This window comes from Aspergillus campestris (genome assembly GCF_002847485.1).
Source record: "Aspergillus campestris IBT 28561 chromosome Unknown P168scaffold_1, whole genome shotgun sequence".
Classification (NCBI taxonomy): Eukaryota; Fungi; Ascomycota; class Eurotiomycetes; order Eurotiales; family Aspergillaceae; genus Aspergillus; species Aspergillus campestris.
In genome coordinates, this window is record NW_020194336.1 from 1,192,461 (window position 1) to 1,216,128 (window position 23,668).

Consider the following 23,668-nt stretch of genomic DNA (forward strand, 5'->3'; position numbering starts at 1 on the left):
GCCTCTCCAACCCTTTCTCCATACCTTGGTCTTGGTCCCACGACCTCCAAGATACATCTGCTGATCGTCGACGCATACACACCAAAGACTCGATTTCCGATTGGACACTTTTCTCGTCGGTCTCGAAATCGCCCGTCTACTCGCCGACACGTCTCTGACAGCCCGTCTCGGTAAGTTTTCGCTTTTTGTGGTCTGGTGTCGGTGCAGCACTAGCGTTGTATAAGCCTGTTCTGTTTTGCCAAGTGGTCTGCAAAAAGCTGTGGATGAAAATTGCCTGCTTGCCTGTCGACTCAGACCTTTCCATATGCATGTATCGTATGGACTAGAATAGTCTTGTGCCGCCTCCAGGGAAGCCCTGGGAGGCTAGTTTTCTGCGCGACTGCGTTGCAATGTCAGCGATCCCAGAGACTAACACATGGGTATAGACACTTTAACGAGAATTCCTGAGCAAGGCTCACTGTGTAAACATGGCTGGAGTCCATACTGGGGATCCAGCTTTGGATCGCCCCAAGTTTGCAACGGACATGTGCAGAAATATCGATCTGCCACTGGGTGCATATAACATCAACCACCTGGTGAGTTTTCGTCTTGTTTGTTTTTCTCTTCTTCTCCTTTCTTCCTCTTGTTCAGTCTCCTTTGGTGATTCTGTATGGTGGATTATTGAGAAGAAAGAGCTTTGGAATCCATATTTAGAGTTGTAAAACTGTTTCCCCTCCCCCTACAATCATTTGTTCCTGGTTTGTTTTTTCTGTCCATTCACTTGCCATTGTTATCACTACCACCAATGCCCTTCTTTGCAGGCCCGTCACACTCCATGTTTCTGTCCCTATCCAGTCCCATTCACTCTTGCTTTTGGTCAAACAACATCCTGTATATCACACATCTATTCATTGCCCATGCATCACCCCTTGGTTCTGCAAACCGGCATTCATCTCTTTGTTTCACTGCTCCTGAATTGTCTACGATGATTCACAATGGGCCAACTCTGCAAGTTTTCCACTTATTTATACCCTTCTTCTTCCTCCCCTGATCTTCAACTCTTCTACTCTCCTCAACCACACTCCCACTCCCATTTCCACTTCCACTTCGGTTTCAGCTTTGCTTCCACTGCATATTCCCCGTGGCTTAGGTCCTTCCCTTTCTTGTCCACACTTTACTTTGTACATCCCTGTCGTCATGGAGAATTTCGAAGAGATTAACAAGCTTACTGGTGGTCTCCGCCATGTTCGCATTCGTGATGCTGACGAACTGAAAAAGTACGCGGTTCCAGTGGACACTGTCCCTCGTCCTGGATTCAATACTACTGGCAAGGAGATTGAAGTCCAGATGAACGCCTACCCGATTATCAAGTTCCCCAACAAAACGATCTACCAGTACGATGTAAGTATCCCAAGCATTCAAGGTTTATGTCTTTTGTTTGGCAAAATTTCTCCATGTCACTTTTCGTTGAAGATGCCATGACTGAATTATGCACTAGGTCCACGTTGGCAACGGAGCTGAAAAGAACGTTGTGATCAAGAAGGTCTGGGATTCGAACGCCAGAAAATCTGCCCTAAAGCAGATTATTTTCGATGGTTCAAAATTGGCCTGGTGGGCAGCAACCGAAAAGTCCTTTCTTTATGAGCAGTAGTAACTAATATGTCAAAGGTCCATGAACAACTACCCAAATGGCCTGAATGCCATGGTCGACTTGGATGCTGAACAGGGTCGCGCTGGTAGGACCTCGAATGTCTTCCGTCTTGTTGTTCGCCCGACCAAAACCGTGAATCTTGCCGTTTTGAACGCTTGGTTGCAGGGCAGAACTTCAATGCAGGAGTCTGTTCTGGAAGCCCTCAGTAAGTGTTTTGAAGAATCGTGGTTGTGTTTGAGTTTCTTTTCTAATTGCTTTTAGACTTCCTGGACCATGTTCTTCGTGAATACCCAAGTGGTAGATTTGTCGCCATCAAGCGATCCTTCTTTGATCCCAACGGCGAAAATCGCGACCTGGGAAACGCCGTCCTCGCTTTCAAGGGCGTTTATCAAGCTATCAGACCTGCTCTTGTGAGCCTTCGCCTCCATTGAGATAGTTGGTGTTGTCATTTTCTAACATTGCCTCTAGAATCGCGGTCTCATTGTCAACATCGACGTCTCAAACACTTGCTTTTGGGCTCGCATTTCGTTCATGGGAGCTGCTATGGCCGTTCTTGATGCCAGAGATCATCAGCATTTGACGCATCTGCTTCGTGCTGCGCCCGATGGCTTCGGTGGAGTCACTGAATCTCATGGATTCTACGAGGTCCATCGACGGCTCCGGAAGCTGCACGTACAGCCACACTATGCCGGATGCCCTGTCAGCGGTACCACGTTCGTTGTGAAAGGGCTTCTCAATGCCCACGCACGTCAGTATACGATTGACATCAAAGACAAGGCCACCGGCGTGGTCGAAACGATGACCGTGGACGCCTACTTCAAAAAGAAGTACAATCTGATCTTGAACAACTGGGAGCTCCCTATGGTCGAAATGACCAAGAAAGGGGTTGTCTATCCTATGGAGGTTCTGACCATCCACGGACTTCACAAGTATCCCTGGAAATTGAACGAGTGGCAGACCTCCGCCATGATCAAATATGCGGCGTCTCGTCCTGCTGAGCGTTTGAGCTTTATCCAGAAGTCCAAGGAGATGCTTGAGCATTCTGCCGACCCTGTCCTGAGAAGTTTTGGTCTCCAGGTTGACGCCAACATGATTCGCACCAAGGCTCGCCTCCTGCCCAATCCAGAAATCCAATTTGGAGGCAACCAGCGCCTTAATCCAGGAACCAACGGTCGCTGGGACCTCCGGGGCAAAAAGTTCTATCAACCCAACAAGAGACCACTGGAAAGTTGGAGCATCGGATTCTTTCCCGGGAAGCGCAATGCCATCAACAAAACCCAAATTGAAAAGTTCGCGGACGGGTTTATGAAGACCTACGCTGGACATGGAGGCAGTGTTCCCAATCGCCCCCTAGTCGTTGAACTGAAAGAGGATGTTGCGGAGGCCCTCAAGAAGCTTTACAACTCCACCGGCCTGAAGTTCCAAAAGGATCCACAGCTGTTGATCATTGTCGTTCCTGACAAGAATTCCTTTACTTACAGTCGTATCAAGAAATCCTGCGACTGTCGCTGGGGTGTTCCGTCGCAGTGCCTCCAAGCGGCTCATGTGGCAAAAGCCAACCCTCAGTACATCTCCAACGTGTTGATGAAGGTCAATGCAAAGCTCGGTGGCACCACTGCCCGCATTGTGCCCAAGGTCAAGGAAGCTACATTTCGCGCTAACTCGATGATCATTGGGGCGGATGTTACGCATGCTCCTATGGGTGTGTGGTCCCCGTCGATGGCTGCCATGTCAGTATGCATGGATTCGTTCGGTGGCCGCTACTGGGGCGCCTGTGAGGCAAACGGAGACCGTACTGAAATCATCGCACGTGCTAATATCGAACATATGCTGACCCCTCTTGTTCGTGAATGGATGGCGACAGTTGGACAGGGACGCGCCCCCGAGCATGTCTACTACTTTCGCGATGGAGTTTCCACGGGAGAATTTGAACATGTCCTGAAACAGGAAGTTTTCGACATGAAGTCTATCTTCATGAAGCTCACTCAGGAGCAGTGGAAGGGCAAGTTTACTGTCATCATTGCGAACAAGCGTCATCATCTCAGGGCCTTCCCCAGACCCGGAGATCGCAATTCGGCCGATAGAAACGGCAACCCTCTTCCGGGAACTCTCATTGAAAAGGACGTTACTAGTCCACATGATTGGGATTTTCTTCTCTATTCGCACATCGCGCTGCAGGGAACATCGCGCCCCGTTCACTACCATGTGATTCTTGATCAGATCGGCCACAAGGCACAGGAGCTCGAAAACATGATCTATGACCACTGTTATCAGTACATGCGCTCCACCACCTCAGTGTCGTTGTGTAAGTCCCGCCTCTTTCTCTCTAAATGCTCCGCCTCACTAACATTGAACCTTAGTCCCGGCCGTTTACTATGCGCATCTAATCTCGAATCGCGCCCGCCCTCATGAGGATGTGCCGGCCAGTTCTGGCCCTCAGAGCGGCCCTGAGGTCAAACTTACCAACCCCAAGCCTAAGAACAAGGCCGTAGATCCCAGACTGCTTCCTATCCATGGCACCTCTAACCGCTTGCCCTTCGGTATGTGGTACATCTGATTTGCCACTTACATGGATCTTTCGGTGAGATGAGGCATTTATTCTCGGTGCTATTTTTTCAAAGTTTCATCAGTATTCGTTGTTTCTACGTTCTTTCTGCTCCCTTTGCTTTTCCGCTCGAGATAATGTCTACTCCATTATTTAGGCGTCGATTTCGTTTATGATTTTAGGTGGGCACGTGGGCTTCCGGGTCACAGTCAGGAGGACCAAGGCGCAATAGGCTGGGATTTCAAGGTTAATCGATTTGGGGCCAATGTTAGCGACGACCAACTTTGACAGGGATTGACTACACTTAACGGACATGTCGATCTGGAGGATAGGTTATTGCAGACTAGTATCCCATTTTGTACCTTAGGATGAAATATGATCATCATCGTTTTATGGGTTTAAAAGAACTCTCTTCTCGCCATAGATAGCAACGTAAATCCCCCGACGAGATACACTTTGGTGGTAATTACACAACATAAAATTCACGTGTAGGAGGCATGAGGGATAAGAAAGGAGCAAAAGCACTAGACAAGGTGATATGAAGATCTTCATCTTTATTCGAAGTATCAAGCTATGTACGACAGTCCGAACCTTTCCAAATCCTATAGGCGAGAGGATATCAGAACAGAAAAGAAAACACAAAAAGAAGAAAAATCAAAATCAAAATCAAAACCACTGAACCCGGCCACAGTTGACCATTGACACATTCAGACACGTGTATAAAGGAGGCTGACAAGAAGGGTACAGATAGTGGTGCGGAGACACCAGGTAGAATGATAAAAGAAGAAAGTAAAGAGACAAGAAAGAAGATAAATTCGGGAGCTGTGGGGAGAAAGATAAAGAGGTGACCAAGTGGGATTTCAATGCCGCTTTGAAGAGGTCGAAGCTTTGAGGTATAAGGGCATGTGATAGAAGGCCTGGCTGGTGAAGAAGTCCCCGTGTTGTATGGTTTGATTGGCACTGGTACAGGATATCAATCGGTTGTAAAGAAGAAGAAGAAAAAGAAGAAAGGAAGAAAGAGAGAAAGAAAAGAAAGATAGTACTATAGTGTATATGGATGAGAATGAGAATTAGAGACACGGGCATGAACGGGAACAAAAAGCGGGATTCTTCATCTAGGATGCCAGGAAGTGTGATTGGGTTGTGAGGGCCGATGGGGACAGGTATGCTTGACGGTGCTTGAGGACAAGAACGGGCCAAAGTATCTATCGTCCGTGTTTGGTGTTCCATTGGCTGTGCCCGTTATGCAGTGTGGTCTTGAGGATGCGCAGTGTACCGTTCAGATGTCCTAGATAGGGCGGATATGGGAATGAGGATCTTATGAGGCATCTCTCACTGTGCCATTCGTGAGACGTCCACTATCGTTATCTTTGGCTTGATCAAAGGTTGATGCGTCGTTCTCGGCGCCAGCAGCGCCGGAAGAAGAACGATCTACTCCGCCCTTTGCATTGGGGATGTCGTTTGACGGGGCGGCTGAGGCATCTTCAGTGGACGGTTCCTTCTTCCCGTTTTCCAATGTCGAGTTTGCATCTTTAGTGCCATCCATACCGGTAGTGGCTTCATCCCCATCGCCGCCTGGCCCGGGGGCGCCCGCACTCCCACTATTCTTCTTAGCCTTCTTCTTGCTAGGTTCCGATTGGCCAGATTTGGCGCCACCTGGGAAAGAATTGGGTGGAGGAGGTCGCTTCTGCGGACTTGAGCTTGGGCCCTGGAGGCCTGACGGGGGCGGGATTCGGCCGGATGCTGGGAGACGCGGACGGGCGGCCATGGGCCGTTGCTTGGGGGGGAGTTCGAGGTCTTCGACCAGAGGCTCGTTGCTGTTTGCTTGCAGTTTGTTGCTGAAGAACTGCTGTGCCAGGCCGATCTGCGAGAATACTGTTTCGGCCGTGATGCGCGGGTATGGAGCCGGGGACGGGAAAATGGTAACGGTCTGCGTGGAGCTGCTGGGAAAATTAGCATACGCTGCGCACAAGTAGAGTGCGACTTGACAAACCTGGTGTTCTGGGACTGGGCGGCGGTGAACATCCGGTTCTGCAGGAGGTGAAGAGGGACGCTGAGGGTTGCTAGACCGAACTCTTTGTCCAACCCTAGCTCCTTGAACCCGAAGAAATCTTCGTCGATGTCCTCGGCGAAGTCTCCGCCGACGAATTGCTCGCTCCCATCGTTGAAGGCGTTGGAGCCATCTTCGCCTGCGTCTGCCAAGGCAGGCCGCAGAAGCTCGGAAAGAAGCGATCTCAGTCGATCGTGGACAGTTGAAAGCTTCGACCCAAGCCGTTCAACGTCGTCTTTGATATAAGTCTCCAAAGACTCGATGTCAACGCCGACGGAGGAAAGGGTGTGAAGAACGATTTCCGGCTCCGTGTAAGGACGCTTCCACTGGGACGCAGCAGAGGTATTCTCTACTCCGTCGCCAACTGGGACTTTGGGAGTTTCCATGTACGATTTCAGCGTTTCGCCGATCTTTTGGAAGAAATCAGCGGCGATGTCAGCAACCGAATCAAGTGCTGACGGCTGGTATTCCTCAAATCCGGTATGGTAAAAGATCTTGGCGACTGAGCGCTGCAAAGCCGCCTTGCAGACCCAAGGAGAAATCACCGGTCCTTCATCGTTCATCACATGTGGTGGGATGTCTTGCTCGACGAATGGCTCTGGGTTGTATTTCTGAAACTGGTTTTGGTACATCTGCCAAGCAATAAGTTAACAAGGGTTTCCAGGGAGGACCAATAGATGATATTTACCTGCGACTGCAACTGCATCTGTTTCACGATGCCCACCTTGGAGCAGATTTTTCGGGTTTCCTGCATCTGGCGCATGTTCGCATCCATTTTCCGAGAGAGCTTGCTGTCTGGTTCAGTGAAGACCCCTTTGGGAAGGACTCGCAAAAATTCCTCAGAGGCGTCAATGATGTTCCCGCTTGCATCCTCTCTCCAGAGTAGATTCCCAGGGAGGTCGGGAATAGCAGACATGACATCGTAATAATCTGGGACAACGCGATCCTCGTCGACTTCGATGCCTTCCGCCAGGGTCTCGCCCGCTGCGTCTTGCTCCATGACTTGCGACGCTGATTCGCGCGCCTTGTCGCCTTCCGCGCTGACATCCTTCTGATTCCTCATCCACCTCCTCATGCCGGCTTTGGTCCTCAGCAGAGCTGGTTCATCGGGCTTTAGTTTGTCACCTTTGAAGAGCCTATGTCTTTCGGCGGCGATGACAGCTCGATCTTTCTGAGTAACCTGCTTCCACACTTTATATTCGGGATCTTCGAGTTCGACACCAGGAGCAGACAAAGCACTCGGAGCGATGTTCGCAGCAGGAATGAGACCATCGATCTCCATGGAGTCACCCTGGCTAGCAGAGACACCAGCACCGGCGCCGACGGGATCTGACGGTGTCTGTGTTCCAGGGGGGGGTGGCGTCGCGAAGCCGTTCTGAACTCCTTCCATGGCGACGTCCGAGTCAGACCTAACGGGCGGTGGCGGCTGGGAAGACGATCCCGCAGGGGGTTCCGAGCCACCAGAGGAAGTCCGAGCGGGTGCGGTGCCCTTTTTAGAAGCTGATTTGCCTGGGGCCTTCCGACCTCGAGAGGACATGATCGGCTCATCGTCACTTTCCTCCCCACCGTCTATATCCGCAAGCTGAAGTCTGCGTTCCTCTGCTTCCACCTCGGCACGATCTCGGATAACGATGTCCGGAATGAGAGGCACCAGCTTTTCCGACTCTCTTTTCATACACACGGCGTGCTTGCGAAGGAAATGCTCCGGATTTGTGTTGTACTTGAAGCAATTGGACCATATCAGAAACAAATCATCGACAAACTCCTGCTTCGACTTGTATTGTAACGCCTTCAGCTTCTTCGTCATTGAGCCCAGGTCCATCGGATGCTTGATGACTATTGGAGGTATTAGCATGGCCAGATGTGGGGTTCGGGTCTTTGCGCAAAGATGGACTCACTACTATAGTAGTCAGGGGCGTCGCGCTTGTTGACACGGGTCAAAAATGCAGTCGAGTGCTCGGTCATCGCCTTGAGCTCACTCAGGACTTTGTCCGCAGACTCGTAGAGTTCTTCTTGGCCAATTTTGTCCTCGCTGGCCCATTTACTCCGATTCTTACGAACCTCGCTCATCAGGCTCCTGAGCTCCGCATCGGACGCTTGGACCATTGTGCGCTTCATATCGATTCTTGCGATCAAGTTCTTCAAGGTCAAGCTCGAAGCACCCAAATTGGCACTGCTCAGCGAGCCGTAGCCATTACCGCTGGCAGTCGCGTTGTTGCCGGCGTTTGTTTGACTTGACATTTCCGCCTCAACTTGCCGCTCCGACTCCTCGAGCCGTTGCTGGTCCAGCATGGCATCCCTGTCATTTTCCAGTGTATAGAACAGGGTGTGGAAGCTCCTCTTCGCCGACTCCTCAGTCGCCTTCTTGTCTTCTGCCAATTTCTTGCGGATGTCCTCCACGGTTTCCTTCTTTATGGGTTTGGTGCCATTTGCAGTCCCCGACACCGAACCGGTATGACCGCGACTGGGTGACTGGACTGCGGCGCTGGGTTCGCGAACAGGGGGCTTGGGTTTAGGGGGGGAGGGTGCCTCGTCATCGTCGTCGTCGTCGTCGTAATCATCATAGTCGTCGTCATCCAGCTTCCTCGCGGGCTTCTTAGGGGGCGGCGGAGGTGAAGCCGGCCCGTCGGCGCGTTGGTCCTTGGCCCCGGACGGGTCAGGGTCCCCGGGGGGAGCGCGGACCGAGTCATCGGCAATCCGCTGATTCGCAAAGAGGTTATTAATTTTCGCCTCGCTGTCTTTGTATAGGTCGCGAAATGTGGAAATGCGCGAGTCCTCCTCGGCGGTCATATCAGCATCTGATATCAAACCGGCCCCATGGGGCGGCCCATCGGCATCAGCCGAGGCGCGCATCTGGGGGGTTTTGGAACCGGTGAAATATTTTGTATAGCCATTGACACCCCGGAATTCGGTTTGATCATCGGGTGGGCGCAGATGGCCCGGGGGCATCCAGGTGTGGTGGTGTCCGAGCGACATGCTCGCTCCAAGACCCCGGGTTCTGGGGCGGGCGAGGGGGCTCGTTTCTCCACGGTTAAGATCAGGTCCGGCAGGGGGACAACAGAGGGTAGAAAGTCCCGGGAAAAGACATAGAGAAACCGAGAGGGGTGTTATAAAGCGAAGGACGATGAAACCCGTCCCAGAAATTGATGGGATGGGGGTGTTTTCGATAGCGAAGAAACGCGGATTTTGTACGAGGATTCTCTGCGCGAACGGATGAGGTGAAGTCGAGGCGTGAGAGAAGGCGGAACGCCCGCCGCAGTTTTCAGACCAACCGCGCAGTTTGGTTTTATAGGGCGATTAATCCGAAGTCTAAAGGCGCCAAATTATGTAGGGGTTTGGGTGAAAGAGAAAAATTATATTATTCTTCTTCTATTATTCAGTTCAATAAAGAATTGCAACAACCAGTACAATTACAATAGGCGTTTTGAACAGGCTGGTCTGGTTTCAGGTCGCAGCCAAGTGACGGACATTCGGTAATGTACTTACCATACTGACACATACACGCAGCAACAGCGTAACACTCGGTAGGGAACGGCCGTATCATATGTGTATGATACAATACTCTACAGTCAGGTCATCCAGGCACCTCGCTGGCCTTTGGTTCCTCAGGCAGGCAGGCAGCGTCATCGGATTTGGAGAGCTCCTCAGGCTCACTCGTACCTACTAAGGCAGGTCATCCTTCTGCCTCGTCTTCCCTCGTGCACCTCTTCCTCCTCTCTCTCCCCTGCCTCACCCCGGTCCCGACCATCTGCAAGATGCGAATTCGCTATCCTTTTGCAGGTATGTCTCTTCCTAAGTACTCCATCCAGTTCAATCAACCCTTGATCTCCCCGCATCATCAAAAAGAATCCGGAATCCGGGGAATTCCTCGTCGCCGATCGGCTGTCACCCGCCCATCTGGCCACCTACTGACCATCGAGCAATCTCCATAACACCATACTCTCCCTTCAAACTATCAGTCAGTCTAGCTAACTTCCTTCCCTCCAGGCGCCTTCATCTTCCTCTTCTTCCTAGCCGGCTACATCGGTCTCCTCCCGCACAGCGAAAACCCCAGCATCCCCGCCCAATACCATCCCAATGACAAGCTCCTCCACACCGTTACCTTCTTCCTCCTCTCGCTAGTCTTCTACTGGATCCCAGACACCACCCGACGCCGCACCCTGCACCTGACGCTCCTCGTCTGCACCCTCGGTCTAGGCATCGGCTCCGAGATCGTCCAAGGCGCCCTCCCCATCGGCCGCGACTTCGATCCATTCGATCTCCTCGCCAACCTCGTCGGCAGTCTCGGCGCAGTCGGCCTCTGCAGCTGGTATCACCGGCGCATGCTCGAGCGGCGACGCAAGGCCCGCTTCGGCGCCTACGGTGATGGCGCCGCGGACGATGTCGAGCTCGGCGTTCCCCACGGCGACGACGACGAAGAGCACCTAGGCCCGCAGGAAACAGGCGTGACTACCCTCGAGCGCGAAGTCGACAATTGGGACGAGAACGCCGTCGATAACTGGGATGACGCCGATGATGAGCCTGACCGTGCTGCCTCCGCTTCTTCCAAGAGAACTTCACCGCCGGCTTATACGCCTTCCCCGGGTGTGGCATCACCGGGTTCTCATGGCGAGGAGGCGGAAGGAAAGAGGAACGATTAATTTATGATTTCAAGTATGTCGGTGCAGTGTGAGTCTACGATTGTCTGATCTAGTATATTATGTTAGGTAGTATCTACCTATCATCCGTCACTGTCGGTACCTGGATGTGCCCAGTCAGCAGGTACAGGAACAAACGACCAATCCGATGGCTCCGGTGCGCCTCGTCATGATGATTGTTTTGATTTTATTTTCTCCCTTGTGATGTCGTATGATTCCTGTTTTTCTTCATTCGAGCCGTGTCACCACCATGATGTTCAATTATTCAAATGGAAAGATGATATAATAAACATGACCTGAATTCTAAATCTCTTCAACAATAGACTCCAAAGCCCAGGAACCTCAAATTGAGTTCCATTTAGCTCTGTATGCCCGCTGTCACTTGCACTGTATACTCATTCCCACTCCAAGAAGTGGACGATAAATTAAGTTCTTCCTTTTCATCATCATGCAGCCAAGTCCTGCATCACGAGGTATGTACATGCCACCTTCTCCCCGGGAAAAAGAAAAGGTAAAATAGAAAATAAAAATAAAAAAGTCACAACAATGATAACAACAATAATAATTCATGATAAAACGATGATTGAATATATTATTGATTTGCTAATTTATATATCTAGGCTTTTTGAATACGAGTAGTATTTAGTAAAGCTTGACCGAATGAAATATAGATTTTGAATGATTAGTGCGGGTACCCGTTTGTGATATATATCCGTTGTAGACACTTTTGATGTGATATGTGACATCAATCTCCAAATTATCGCGCACATCGAGTATGGATAATTAATAAACGCCCTAAGACGAGAAAGGAGGGGGTAAAAAAAGAAAAGAAAAGAAAAGAAAAGAAAAAGGAATATCATAGAATAAATAGCAAAACCCACACCGATAGACCTTTGAAGCTGAACCGGTATACCCTGACCTCTGCGACTGCATCCACGTGGGCTACTATGCTAGATGTAATAATGATAAATAATGACATATATAAAAGTGAAGCTATTAGAAAAAGGCAAGTATCGAGAAAGACGACCAGGTCATTTTCTCCATATTAAATTGCTCAACCAATTATGTTACACTAGTTCTAATGCTAGACAACACAGCCAGAGATGAACGTGCCAAGAAAGGATTCAGAGACAGGGGGAAACTCGAAAAGAAAGAATAGACAGGTACATTGTTCTTTTGAGCCTTGAACATGTGAGAACTGGAGGACAGCGCTCCGAACAGAGAGACCATTGGGATCCGAGGGTAGGGAAATATAATGAATAAGAGACGTGACTGTCGTGGTACAACCAAATATGACACTATGCTATGCAATAGTGCACAAAAACACAAGACGAAGACGAAACCAGAAACCAAATTGAAGCCGATGCAAGCCAGGAGTGCATGAATGTCATAAATAATAGCCGGACACCCAAGGTAATACAGGAAGCAAAGAGAAAAGCAAAAGGGGGTAAAGCAAGCAAGCAAGCAACTAGCATAAAACATATGTACGTGATTAGAGGATGCTATGACCATATAAGGAAGGAGCACGCGATCCTCGAAGTATGAGGTACCGGAAAAACAAACAGAGCCAAGTTCATTGATCATCGTCAGAGTCTGCCGCAGTGCCTGAGCTGCTTCTGGTGGGCGTGGAAGGGTCCCCTGTCGGCCTCAACTCCGGCTTGGACGAGGGCAAATACTCCGACTCGTCGGACAACTTGGCCATTTTGGTGGACCTTTCATCCGACCTGCGACCGGTGGAACTGGATATCTTGCCGAGTCTGATACCGGCCTGCTCCCGCAGGACTTCGTAGATGAACTGCAGCTGCATTTCGTTGTAGACCATCATCATCCGTTGTTCGCGCATCTCGTTGACAACCTCGAAGACGGGGTCGACATCCGGGTCGTCGACCTCGAGTAGCTGGCCCGATTCGAGCTCCTGTAGCAGGTGGTCGAGAGCGATGAACGTGCCGGTCCGGCCCACGCCCGCGCTGCAATGCACAATGCGAGGGTTGTCGGGAGTGCATTTCTCGCCCGAGAGTCTGATCAGCTGGAGTAGCGCGTCGCGGTCTTCGCCTTCTGGTTTCGAATAATCCGCCCAGCCGGCGAAGAGAAAGTGCCAGACAATCTTGGACTCCGTTCCCACCGTTAGCTCCAATTTGCGGATTTCCGAGCGAGAATCAGGGTCCAAGGTGGTCTCCAGGAGAGTGACTTGAGCCACCGCGCCCGTTTCTTGGTCCTCCTCATTTATGAATGGGTCGGTCTCGTCGTCGCGGAGAAGCATGGAAGGTTTATCTGGATTGATCGGAAAGTACTGGGAGCATTTCTCTCGGCCCAACTCAAAGGTTTGGGTGAGCATGACAATGACCCCGACGTCTTGGGATTCGTGAAACACCATATGCCAGAAGTGGGCGATGTTGCCAACCTTCGGACCCTGTTTGACACATCGTCAGATAAAATGGGCGTTATTCAAGGGGATGCGCCGACTTACCTGGGTGGCGATATACCTCCGCTCCTGCTCCGTCACCGAATCCATTAAAACTATTGGGGATGCATTAATGAAATCACACTCGCCCTCGGGAACTTGTAGGTGGATGCGAGAGTTTGCCCACGCTTGCACGTTCATGTAGCGGTTCCGTGCCTTGACCTCGGGATCCATCTCCAGAGCCCACCGGTGAGAGGGGTCGTTGGCCTGCGACCCCTCTGCAACACGAGTTCTTTGCAGCCATTCCAGTTCTTCGAACCGCTGATGAATTTCTAGGTCACAGTCAGTCAGGAACCGGTTGGGAAACCAACGAGCACCGTAGAAGCAAAAGTGCGGGGGAGGGGGGCGGCGTCAGCGGGCGCAAAGGCCCCCCAAAAAAAAGAAAACTCACCTAAACCTGACTGACAGAGAAATGGAGGAACCTGTTCATTATCACTCGCTTCCAGACCGAAAAACTCCTGATCCGGGTCATCGAGTCCCTCTAGACCCTCTTCCGGGTCTCCAGGATGCGCCCGCTTGGTGGCCTGCACGCTGGTATCGATTTTGATGGTAGGATGAGCCATCTTGGCCGCAGCGATCCTTTGGAAGGCCCGAACCTTGCCCAGGACGCCGCGCGCCTTTTTAGAGACCCGCTTTCTGGTCGATACTGATTTTCGGGGACCGTGGTGAAGGCTGACGGCGTCGGGGGATGCAGAGCGGGACAGTGGTGCGGTGGTCGAGTGCCCCTCGTGGAACGAAGGAGATGATGGATCGTCGTTTGCGCTTCTCGGGGGCGGCGGCAGGGATGATATCTGTAGCGCGGACAGATCGGGACAGCTGTGGAAGCTGCCCCTCAACACCGTCGGCTTGGCCAGATTTTTCGATCCCACCGGGTCAAGTCGCTGCCGGATCTGAATGGATGGGTGGTTCGTATAGTAGCGCGACGCTCGTGCGGCCACTTTTGCGACAGTAGATTTGGCCTGCGCTTCGACAGGCCTGTTTTTAGACAACAGAGTAGGACAAGTGAAGTCCTGGGATTGTAGCACTTCCTCGTTTGTAGATGTGTGCCAGGGATTCTAGTAATTGATTATCGCCGTCAATTCGTCGTCTTCTTTTTATTCCTTCTTTTGTTCCCTCCTTCGACTTCAATTAAAGGGACGTCGAAGGGCACAAATCAACCAGGGGATAATATTAAAACACGAGAAGAAAAAAGAATTCAACCTTTCTACCCCATGAAATGAATTGTGATTTCCTCGGCGCTTTCGCACAGGACGTGACCAGCAGTCCAGTGTCGCAACTAAAAATAAAAAAAAAAGTGGGTAGGGAGAGATTATACCAACAGAGTCGGCTTTATCGGCAAGAAGCAGGTCAAGGATTATTAATAAAAATCATAGAAAAGGAGAGTGAGAACAGGAGTGAGGGCAAAGAGGAAAGAAAAAAGATCTTAAGTGACAGGCTCACACGACCGGCTTTGTAGAATGAAGAAGAGAAGGGGAAAGGAAAGGGGTCTGGGGAAGAGGAACCAAATGTCAAGGAGAAAAAAAGGAAACCCTTGGTGGATACCAAAAGTCTGACACCTTTGACGATCAGGACAATCGAATTGTAGGAGTGGCACCAAACCACGCCAGTCGTGATGTAATAAGAGTCTCAACTATGGGGGAAATAGACAGGTTTGACCACCATAGAAATAGAGTTGCTGTCGAATAGACGGCACCGGCATTAGGGAAGATCACGAAAACGTGGGAGAAGGAAGTTAGTTGGATGCTAGTACTGCGATAGTGGACTAGTGTGAGGAATGGCACAAAAAAGCAGGTTGACGGTAGATCATTCTGAAGACTGTCTGATCATAATCAACCAGTCAGTCTATCTTCCTCAGGAGAGGCAATCCTTTTATAAGTGATCACCCTGACTTTATGGGCAGGGTATCATGAGCAAGACCATCGTCAAGTATGTGGTTCAATTACTGCTTTCACGGTGAGCCTTGAGAACAGACTCAAATCGGACATTCCGTTCCCAGCAGGAAATCAGGAATGGGATCCAGATGAACCAGACAGTCGGATTGATTTAGATGGGAAAAAAAGTGACAGTAGGCGGAAGCGGGAATGGTTTACTTTGATTGGCTCTCGCGGTATTTTGTACTGCCGATTCCCCGCCGCCTCAACCGCGAACATGTCGATTGCAACGAACACATCGAAGCGTCACTCAACCTCCTCCCACTGGAGATCGTCTCTTGCTGTCCACAGCTAATGTCATTGTGGATTTGACTTGGGGATTTGACGACCGTCTGGATACGTTGATCTGCAGCGTTGATCGATCCCGGGTGCCAATTTCAAGATGGTTTGGCGGATGTTTGCGTTCGCGAAGCTCGAGGTATGTCGTGTGCAAGTCATTCCGAAAGCCATCGAGGCATAGTGCGAGGACGGTGGTTAACCAGGTCTATTTTTAGGAGATGATGATTCGCCGGGTATGACTGTTTCTCCTCGAATTCAATGCGAGTATCGTGACTGATCGGACTTCCTCGTTCCAGCTGCTGGACAGCCCGTTGTTCCATCGAGGCGTGGGGAAAATCCACGACAAAGTGCAGAGAATCAGACATGGGACTCCTTCCGAGGACTTGAGGGTAACTCACAAGGAAAATGAGAATGGTATGGCTGCTTTCTTTTCAGCAGGACGACTTCCCGAGACCTCGAGCGCATTGCTAATTCCTCGTCTCCGAAGGCCATGGTGCCGGCAAGTTCTTCGAGTATTTCAAGGAAGAAATCAGAGATCAAGTGAGGTGGAAACCGCGCGACAAACCTTGAGGCAAGGTCTTTGCCCACATTTGGATATATATTCATGTTTGTCGTTCAAGCGTCCTCGATACCCTCGACTACCACCAACATTATCACTCTTTCGGTTCTCTACTTCGTTTTCTACTTCGTTCTCTACTTCATTTCTTAATCGCCTATATCTGTCATTGTATTGAACTACGTGAGGGTTCACCGGATAAGAGTGGGTTGTATCTCTTTCACACAGTAGACTGCATCCCTTTTTCTCATCCGGAACAGAGAATACATGCTGCATCCGCTTTGCCCTCGCAATGATGGTTTGCCCGGGCTTTGAATATGAAAGCATACATGCTCGACGCGTAATTATCTCTGCAGGAATTTCCCACGCTTCTTGATTCCAGTCTGGGTACGGAGTACCCCGTAGTACGTCAGCCACGGCTGTGGCTCCCCATCAACAGACCGGTACGTGTCGAGTCACTTTAAATTCTTGGCCGTGTTAGAACTCTGTTGCCACATGCGGACCGAAGGGACAGTCGATATATGGTGGTGGCTGGACGGTGTGCATCGACTGAACTGCTGTGGGACCTGCATATGCAGGCCACTGCGATGCAGTCCATCGACACACAAATTATCAAAAGCACCAAGCCTCCGTTGACTAATGGGGCTTTATGTATTATTGATGACGTTGTTGGTAGGGAATGAGTCACTGGATCGCTTCCCCTGAATGGAGTTTGGTATATTGCCACCTGTTATACACTTGTTTCATAAGGTATGACGATGGAAGAAAGATCAGCAAAAGGAGACAATTAGTAAAAGGCGCTATTTACTTCGCAGAAACAACATCTATACTACATGGCGCGTAGGATGAATTCGTGAAGAGCTCTAAATAGACGTGATCAGACCGAAGCGCCCACCGACAAGAAACACACGGGCGGCAAGACACTGAGAAGCAAGGTTCTAGAACCCGTCAATCGCCGCCGATCCCGTGCCTAAACGCTTCGCGGATGTACACGTCCACCACCTGTACGCTGTACGCTGTAGTCTGTACAGCTGTGTACCACTCCTGAGCCTTACTAGCCACTTGTTTACTTCAAAGGACTAGGCGGGAGGGGCTGGGCATCCATGCCTTGAATTTGCAAGAATTCTTTTTTGGTCAAGGGGCTATTCAGCATCCGATGAAAAGCCGGCAATTATTGCCCTTTGCCTCTTATGGTAACTCTGTGAAAAAGTTAAATCTCACCCAGAACTTACCACCCCCGTCTCCCCACTACTACGGTACTACGGTCTACCACCCACCACGCGCCAGGGTTATCCTCGGGTGCTCCGGCACACAATCAGAATGGGTCTGTGGAAAATCGGCTAGGTGATCAATGTCGCTAGTCTGGATGGGGGACAATCATTAGGCCATGGCGCGGAGCTGAGCGGCATCCGAGAGGGAATGTGGATTTGCGGGAGGATTGGGAATGGTTTGATTTAATCTTTTTTGTTGAGGGATTCGGGACTCCCCAGTGCAAATCATCAGACATGATCGATCGTTCATTTTTTTTTTTCCCAATGTGTTGGAATTTGGTTTATGGAATACCGCTCGAGGATCTCGTTGAGAACTCCGTGGAGACAACCAAACGATGAATACAATGATCTTATACAATCTGGATTGTACCATGGATGTCTTGCTTTCGTGCCTGTCATATCTTACCAGGGAGAGAGGACGCGTGGGTCATTCTCGGGCCAGGACGATCGCTCAGTGGTTAGTTTGCTCCTTCGTACTCGCAGTCCCAGTGGTCCGTACCTTAAAATAGTATCGACTGGTACAAGACAAAGAGGGTCCTTCCCCAGCGGGCCAATTGCTAGCGAGATCTGTCCGAGATCTTTTGGACTTTCTAACCGGCTCCTTGTTTCTCGCAGTCTGTCTCAACCATGGTAGCTGATCGTGCCCACGTTCCATGGTGGACGAACCGAGAGAACACGACCTTTCGGAGAATTCTGAATCCCATGTAAATAAACAGAAGGATCATCGCATCGATCAAGTCACATCGATCCTCCTGACTTGGATCGATAGCTAGTCTCGTCCCTCTCCTGGGTCGGTGACTAGTGGATATGAACGGCCTTTAGGCGCCTCGAGTCAGGCCCCCAGAACTGCGACAGACGGGACTGTTCTGGATAGAATGTCTCAAAGGACTGGCGATGACTGGTTCATGAGCCTCCCTAGACTGTCCACTAGCGGACGCCCATCCTTGGATCCGCCCCTGGGATTGGTGATTTGTGACAGAATCGAACCGGGGTGGAAATCCTCTCATCCAAATGGGCCTGATGTGTGCAGAGAAGAAGATCCACAGCAATCAAGAGTCGTGAAAAATATAAAAATAAGCAGAATAAACAATCAGAATAGATGAAAGAAAATACAGAACAAGTTAGCGCGCTTCACACTCTGGCGTTGCACGGAGGTCCAGCCCAGACGAACCAGTCACTTCTTTCATCTACTGTAAATCCCCCCATCCCATTCCAGATTCCTTTGACTCTGATCCTTTTTCCCTTTTTTCCCCTACCGCCTCCTTGCTCACTCCGTACTTACTTCCTTCCACCTTACCTTACGCCGACTTTTTCCTCCACTCGCTGCATCGTGCTCCTTGACTCGTGTTATTTCTGATCCTAGTCTTTCGTTTACTCCGTGACTCTTCCTAGAAGGTGGATTTGGACAACTCTTAGTATACCATCTTTCGGGGCCTGAACGATCCCTCGTGGCGCTTCTCCTCGTATCACCACTCATCTCTGGGAACACTTCTCATCATCATCGGTTGTCTCGTCTGTATCCATCATGCGGGTTGCTCAGGTTCTCCTCTATTCGCTGTCCATCGTGACGGTGATGGCCGCCCAGAGCACGGCCGTCAACGATATCAATGAACTCGATATGGCCTCGGTCATGCCGGCGCCGACCGCAACAGGGGACCCGGAACCCACCGAACCCACGACCACCAGTTCATCATCATCATCAAAAGAAACGAGCGAGAGCAGCTCGTCGACCAGCGAAGACTCGAAGACAGACAAACCACCACCCGCCACCACCACATCGTCTTCCACCAGCGAAGATTCCAGCTCCACGGAGCCGCCGACACCCACCACCACCGACAAGCATGAATCCACCACGGACGACCCCAAGCCCACCCCGGACAGCCCCGCGGAGAGTACCTCGGAGTCGTCCAAGACCTCCACGATAAAGACCATCACCACCACCAACACCATCAGTGGAACGCCTGTCCCGACGGTCATGACCACCCCAGTCGAAGCCGAGGGCAGCGACTCGACCGGTTCGCCCGGTCTGAACGCTGAGAACAAGGACGGAGACTCGGGTCTCTCGAGCGATCAGAAGAAGATCATCATCGGCGTGGTGGTGGGTGTCGGCGGTGCGATCCTGATCGGTGCCATCGCCGTGGTCGCCTGGAGAATCCATGCCCGCAAGGCCAAGGCTCATGATAATGACGAAGCGGCGGACCTCATGAGCGGGACCGCCGTGGGCTCTGCTGCTCGTGAGAAGGCCCCTAGCCCGGGAGCCGCCGGCGGGACTCCTTTCAGGTCGACCCTCGACCAGTACCACAACCCGGGTCCGATAAACACTGCCTCGAACTTCTAGTCATCCGTCTCATCTACGTGGCCTCGAACTAATGTTTCTGTCTTTGATCCCATTTACAATTCAATGGGCAGAGACTGATACATCAGCCACATTGGGACGAAAGTTGTACGATTATACGCAGTTACCTTGGGCGCTCGTGGGAGGATATATTGGCCTCTCTCTATCTCTCTCTTTCTCTTGATTTGGTTGAATTCGTCCTTTGAGCATTTTCTTTCCGTTACATAGAGCAACTGTCATTCCTTTCAAAATCACACTCCTTACTGCACAGCGATTGTTTCCACAGAATGTGGCTGATTTGTTCTTCACCTTGCGATTGATTCCCCCCGCGCACGAACGCATTTGATTTCTGGAAGAAATCGGTGAGCTGTGATATTTTCTGTCACACCATGTCTTCTACTCTACTGTTCCCTGGCCTTCAAGGACATTACTCACAAAACCTCTTTCTCCTAATTGATATGTATGTATTTATTTAATTTGTGACAGAAAATATCATTCAGACTCCAATAGTCCACAACCCACTACACACATCAGTAGTAAACCTAACAATGGGGCAACAATATGGCATGACGTGGTAGTTACCACGCCAGTTGTATTAGATCGACAGCACGTCCTACTCAACCAAATTGACTTGACACTTGCCCACAACCAAGATGGACTGACAGATGACAGACGGCCCACTAAAACCAATCCAATTCAATTGCTGGGGCGACGATCATCAGCGATCAACCCTCCTCCTCGGAGTCTACTCACTAGCGAGTACGACCCTCACTCAACTCACTAAGCCCAAACTAAACCCGCCTAAGGCCCGCAACTGCTAATAATGGAACACGTTGCCGCCCCCTCCCCTCCCCACCGATGAAACAGAGGAGGGGGAGGGAGGAGGGAAGGCCGTGACGAGATGGAATAAATTCTCCGTCTGCTGAAGGCTATTTTGTGTCGGCTAATGTTGTCGGTTTCTTGTGGGTGTTTTATAGTTACAGGGGGGGAGAGATTGCGGACACCCGCCGGGTATGTCCGAGGTTGGATGTTTGTTCCGTGCGGGGGTAGAAGTTAGTTAACTAGCCATGGTTTGGTTTGATTTGATTGTGGTTAACTAGTGCGGTGGTGGTAATTGGGAAGTGGTGTGAGGATAGTTGTGTATAATGGCTCAGTCAGTTTATCGGTTTATCTCCAGATAACTCGATACCTACCAAGACTACTCACTATAGCGCAGCGTTTTATACATACATACAGAAGTAAGACACTGCCGACAATCGTGTGCTGCAACACGGCACGACACGGCACGGCACAAATCCACAATGACGAACCTCACCCACTACCTCCTCCTCAGCTTCTCCTGTCTCCTCTGGATCCAATGCACCGCAGCCTTCAAAGCAGATCCTGTTGGGGTGGTCTACGAGGCTGCCCCTCTCGCCAAGCGCGAGGTATACCGAACCTGGGTACCGATGTATCTTATATCAGGGCTGACTTTCTGACGACATTAGGCGTCCACGGGGTCTTTGGGCGGTGTTATGCCTGCTGTTGGTGATCCTTCTTTGCATGGCTGCTTAGCGACTGCTTAGCATGACTGCTGTATATGTATGATGGGTGGAGTATTAGCTGACATCAGTGGTCGGTATTGTAGATTGAGGATTCCGGTGATTCGGAGAGGCCGTATGCGGTGAACGGGGATACTTTTGTACGTTGCTCCTCTCGTCGCCTGCTTGGCTGGGTTATATACATGTGGTAACGGTTGGCTAACTCGGTACAGCCGGACAAAGCGTCTGCTGCAGAGAGAAGGTTCGTGCATTTATTAGCATTCTGTCTTAGAAGTGTTGCTAATGCTGATGTCACTACAGCTGCAATAATCAGTTCGACTCATGCCAAAAGGTATGCATGCTTATGCATCTAACAGTCTCGTCTCGAGTGGCTGAAGCTGCATCTCCTCCAATCTTAGTATAATATTCCTGACAACATTTAGGCAGCGAACTCCGATCCCTCGTCGTCCTTTTCGGTTCAGGACTGTCAGTCGCAACTGGGTGCGTACATCTATCTCTTTGACGCTATCTTCTAGGACAATAGCTCATCTAGCACAGACGGCTGCATGGAGACGTCTGATTCTCCATCTTCCACTTCATCTGCAGACCCTCCCGCTCCAACAAGCGCAGACGAGTCCACGGTCGAGCCCGAGCCCGAGCCTACCCAGGCGCAGACGATGATTCCATACGACGATGAGTACGACCTCATATGCGATCTGTGACGTGATGCTGTATGCAGTGGTAGACTTGGACTTGCGGTCTGTTCAATAAGACTATGTATGACTAATGCCATAAATACAATGAAGAAATGGAATATCTGCAAGTGATAGTATGAGTAGTGGAGTATCTCGTTCTGTGGGGTTGCAGCCTGAGGAATGCAATATATCCCGAAACATACTAGCGCGCCCCGTGAGTCGAGACGCGACCGCGAAGAAGGATGCTGTGGAGAACCTCATATTACGCGGTGGTTGGTAGTTACGTCGCGCTGTATTAATATCGTTGCGGTGGCATTGCTCCACTTGTCTGGTCATTCAGCTGAACATCAGTTTACCAAGATCATCATAGCATCAGTCAATACTTATTGTTCAGTACTTCCCGTCCAGAGCGATAGGATAGGATCAGTCGCGTCCCACTTTGAACCCACCGCGGAACCAGAGCAGCACCCTGACCGATACGACGTCAATCCAACCACGCTTCAACCCTCAACCACGAACCATGTTCGCTGCACTCCCACCCATACAGCAACCCTTCGCACTCCCCGGTTCAAATATACCATCGCCGCATTACGTCTCCAATCCTCCTCCTTCTCACCCGTACTCTCCCCAGCGGCCATCGCCGCTCTCCCCACGCCGCCACCGACAGTCTCCCCCGGAGATGATGACCGACAATACCAATCCTCCCAATAGCAGCACCAACAACAGCAACAGCTTCAACTTCTTCGCCCCCCAAACCACCGCCAACAACACCACGAACCCCTTCGCCCCACCCCCACCCTCAAACACAGCACCATCCCAATCCTCCCGCTCCAGATCCTCCCCCACCTACGCCCAACGCTACACGTCAACCGTCTCCAACCCCCTCAACAATATCATCCCACGCTCACACACAACCTCCGCGACGCAATCCGCGCGCAATGCCCGCCGCAGCGCATTCCTCAACCGCGTCAAGCGCGACCGCGACGACGGGCGGTTCGAGAATAGAGGCGAGCAGATCGTGCTGATGGAGCATGCTGCGGAGGAGAAGAAGTGGGGGGAGGCGATGCGGAGGAGGGCGGAGAGGTTGTTTGGGGAGGGTGTGCAGGAGGAGGAGGTTGATTTTGGGGTGGAGGGTATGTTCTTTTCCTTCCTCTTGCCCTCTGTTCCCCTTTCGAATGATTTTCATTCCATTTATCTGGCTCGACCTACTTCTGGTGGATGACTTTCTGACAGTTATTACAGATGAGGATGAAGCGAATGCGTTGGACGAGTATATCCTCCAACAAGAGGAAGAAGCCATGCAAATGCAGATGCAAATGCAGATGCAGGCACAACACCAAGAGCAAATGCAAATGCAAATACAAAACCAACAGCATACCCAGCACGGCAATTACCAACACACCCCCAACAACACTACATCCTCATTCAGCGACGACGAATACGATGACATCTTCACCGATCTGGCAGACTACAGTCAGGATATGGATATGTCTGGGTGATTGTGATTGATATATTACTATGTGGGGGGAGGAAGATACATGATAGAGTTGTTTACTGTTGCTGTTATAGATACTGTTTGTGTGCGTTTGGTGTTTGGTGTTGATTAGGTCGGTTTAGCTGGGTTGTTTGTTTTCCTGGTCATGTTGTTGCTTCGAATTTACACGGACTTAGGTCAGTCTTGAGGTTCCGGTCTTGTTTGGCTTGTTCATAGTATGTGGATAGGTAGATAGGTAGATATACATCGTGTGATCCATCATC

The 23,668-nt window shown here is 50.7% G+C and overlaps 9 protein-coding genes across 9 annotated transcripts; 6 read left to right on the plus strand and 3 right to left on the minus strand.

Moving 5' to 3' along the window:
• Positions 1–1,176: 1,176 nt before the first annotated feature.
• On the plus strand, positions 1,177–4,187 carry P168DRAFT_228925 (putative eukaryotic translation initiation factor eIF-2C4; the record flags this gene model as incomplete). The annotated part of the gene is made up of 6 exons (XM_024833159.1): positions 1,177–1,380; positions 1,478–1,590; positions 1,648–1,835; positions 1,892–2,040; positions 2,099–3,935; positions 3,991–4,187. The coding sequence occupies 6 exons, from the start codon at positions 1,177–1,179 to the stop codon at positions 4,185–4,187; spliced, it is 2,688 nt and encodes an 895-aa protein (XP_024696696.1).
• A 1,306-nt stretch (positions 4,188–5,493) lies between these two features.
• On the minus strand, positions 5,494–9,201 carry P168DRAFT_294245 (SAGA histone acetyltransferase complex subunit SPT7; the record flags this gene model as incomplete). Its single annotated transcript, XM_024837944.1, has 4 exons — positions 5,494–6,115; positions 6,169–6,857; positions 6,914–8,061; positions 8,124–9,201. The coding sequence occupies 4 exons, from the start codon at positions 9,199–9,201 to the stop codon at positions 5,494–5,496; spliced, it is 3,537 nt and encodes a 1,178-aa protein (XP_024696697.1).
• A 431-nt stretch (positions 9,202–9,632) lies between these two features.
• Positions 9,633–10,865, plus strand: P168DRAFT_323293 (VanZ family protein; the record flags this gene model as incomplete). The annotated part of the gene is made up of 2 exons (XM_024840672.1): positions 9,633–10,005; positions 10,213–10,865. Exons 1-2 carry the CDS (start codon positions 9,981–9,983, stop codon positions 10,863–10,865), a joined length of 678 nt encoding a protein of 225 aa, XP_024696698.1. The 5' UTR covers positions 9,633–9,980.
• A 1,570-nt stretch (positions 10,866–12,435) lies between these two features.
• Positions 12,436–15,308, minus strand: ptpB (tyrosine protein phosphatase PTP1; the record flags this gene model as incomplete). The annotated part of the gene is made up of 4 exons (XM_024837945.1): positions 12,436–13,272; positions 13,330–13,595; positions 13,715–14,114; positions 15,267–15,308. The coding sequence occupies 4 exons, from the start codon at positions 15,306–15,308 to the stop codon at positions 12,436–12,438; spliced, it is 1,545 nt and encodes a 514-aa protein (XP_024696699.1).
• Positions 15,309–15,636: 328 nt separating this feature from the next.
• Positions 15,637–16,103, plus strand: P168DRAFT_314234 (uncharacterized protein; the record flags this gene model as incomplete). Its single annotated transcript, XM_024839757.1, has 4 exons — positions 15,637–15,672; positions 15,749–15,766; positions 15,830–15,947; positions 16,021–16,103. The coding sequence occupies 4 exons, from the start codon at positions 15,637–15,639 to the stop codon at positions 16,101–16,103; spliced, it is 255 nt and encodes an 84-aa protein (XP_024696700.1).
• A 1,268-nt stretch (positions 16,104–17,371) lies between these two features.
• P168DRAFT_286266 (uncharacterized protein) lies at positions 17,372–17,997 on the minus strand. Its single transcript, XM_024836313.1, has 2 exons — positions 17,976–17,997; positions 17,372–17,817 (listed from the first exon to the last, which is right to left on the minus strand). Exon 2 carries the CDS (start codon positions 17,731–17,733, stop codon positions 17,470–17,472), a length of 264 nt encoding a protein of 87 aa, XP_024696701.1. The 5' UTR covers positions 17,734–17,817; positions 17,976–17,997; the 3' UTR covers positions 17,372–17,469.
• Positions 17,998–18,885: 888 nt separating this feature from the next.
• Positions 18,886–19,698, plus strand: midA (putative cell wall protein; the record flags this gene model as incomplete). Its single annotated transcript, XM_024835626.1, has 1 exon — positions 18,886–19,698. One exon carries the CDS (start codon positions 18,886–18,888, stop codon positions 19,696–19,698), a length of 813 nt encoding a protein of 270 aa, XP_024696702.1.
• Positions 19,699–20,996: 1,298 nt separating this feature from the next.
• P168DRAFT_314236 (uncharacterized protein) lies at positions 20,997–21,937 on the plus strand (the record flags this gene model as incomplete). Its single annotated transcript, XM_024839758.1, has 7 exons — positions 20,997–21,122; positions 21,183–21,218; positions 21,323–21,376; positions 21,449–21,477; positions 21,537–21,567; positions 21,659–21,716; positions 21,774–21,937. 7 exons carry the CDS (start codon positions 20,997–20,999, stop codon positions 21,935–21,937), a joined length of 498 nt encoding a protein of 165 aa, XP_024696703.1.
• Positions 21,938–22,213: 276 nt separating this feature from the next.
• On the plus strand, positions 22,214–23,621 carry P168DRAFT_300871 (uncharacterized protein). The gene is made up of 2 exons (XM_024838476.1): positions 22,214–23,043; positions 23,153–23,621. The coding sequence occupies exons 1-2, from the start codon at positions 22,431–22,433 to the stop codon at positions 23,407–23,409; spliced, it is 870 nt and encodes a 289-aa protein (XP_024696704.1). The 5' UTR covers positions 22,214–22,430; the 3' UTR covers positions 23,410–23,621.
• Positions 23,622–23,668: the final 47 nt, after the last annotated feature.

Coding starts and splice junctions, on each gene's coding strand:
- P168DRAFT_286266 (XM_024836313.1), bottom strand. CDS start 17,733: ATGGTACAATCCAGATTGTATAAGATCATTGTATTCATCGTTTGGTTG.
- P168DRAFT_300871 (XM_024838476.1), top strand. CDS start 22,431: ATGTTCGCTGCACTCCCACCCATACAGCAACCCTTCGCACTCCCCGGT. Junction 23,044..23,152: donor GGTTGATTTTGGGGTGGAGG/GTATGTTCTTTT, acceptor CAGTTATTACAG/ATGAGGATGAAGCGAATGCG.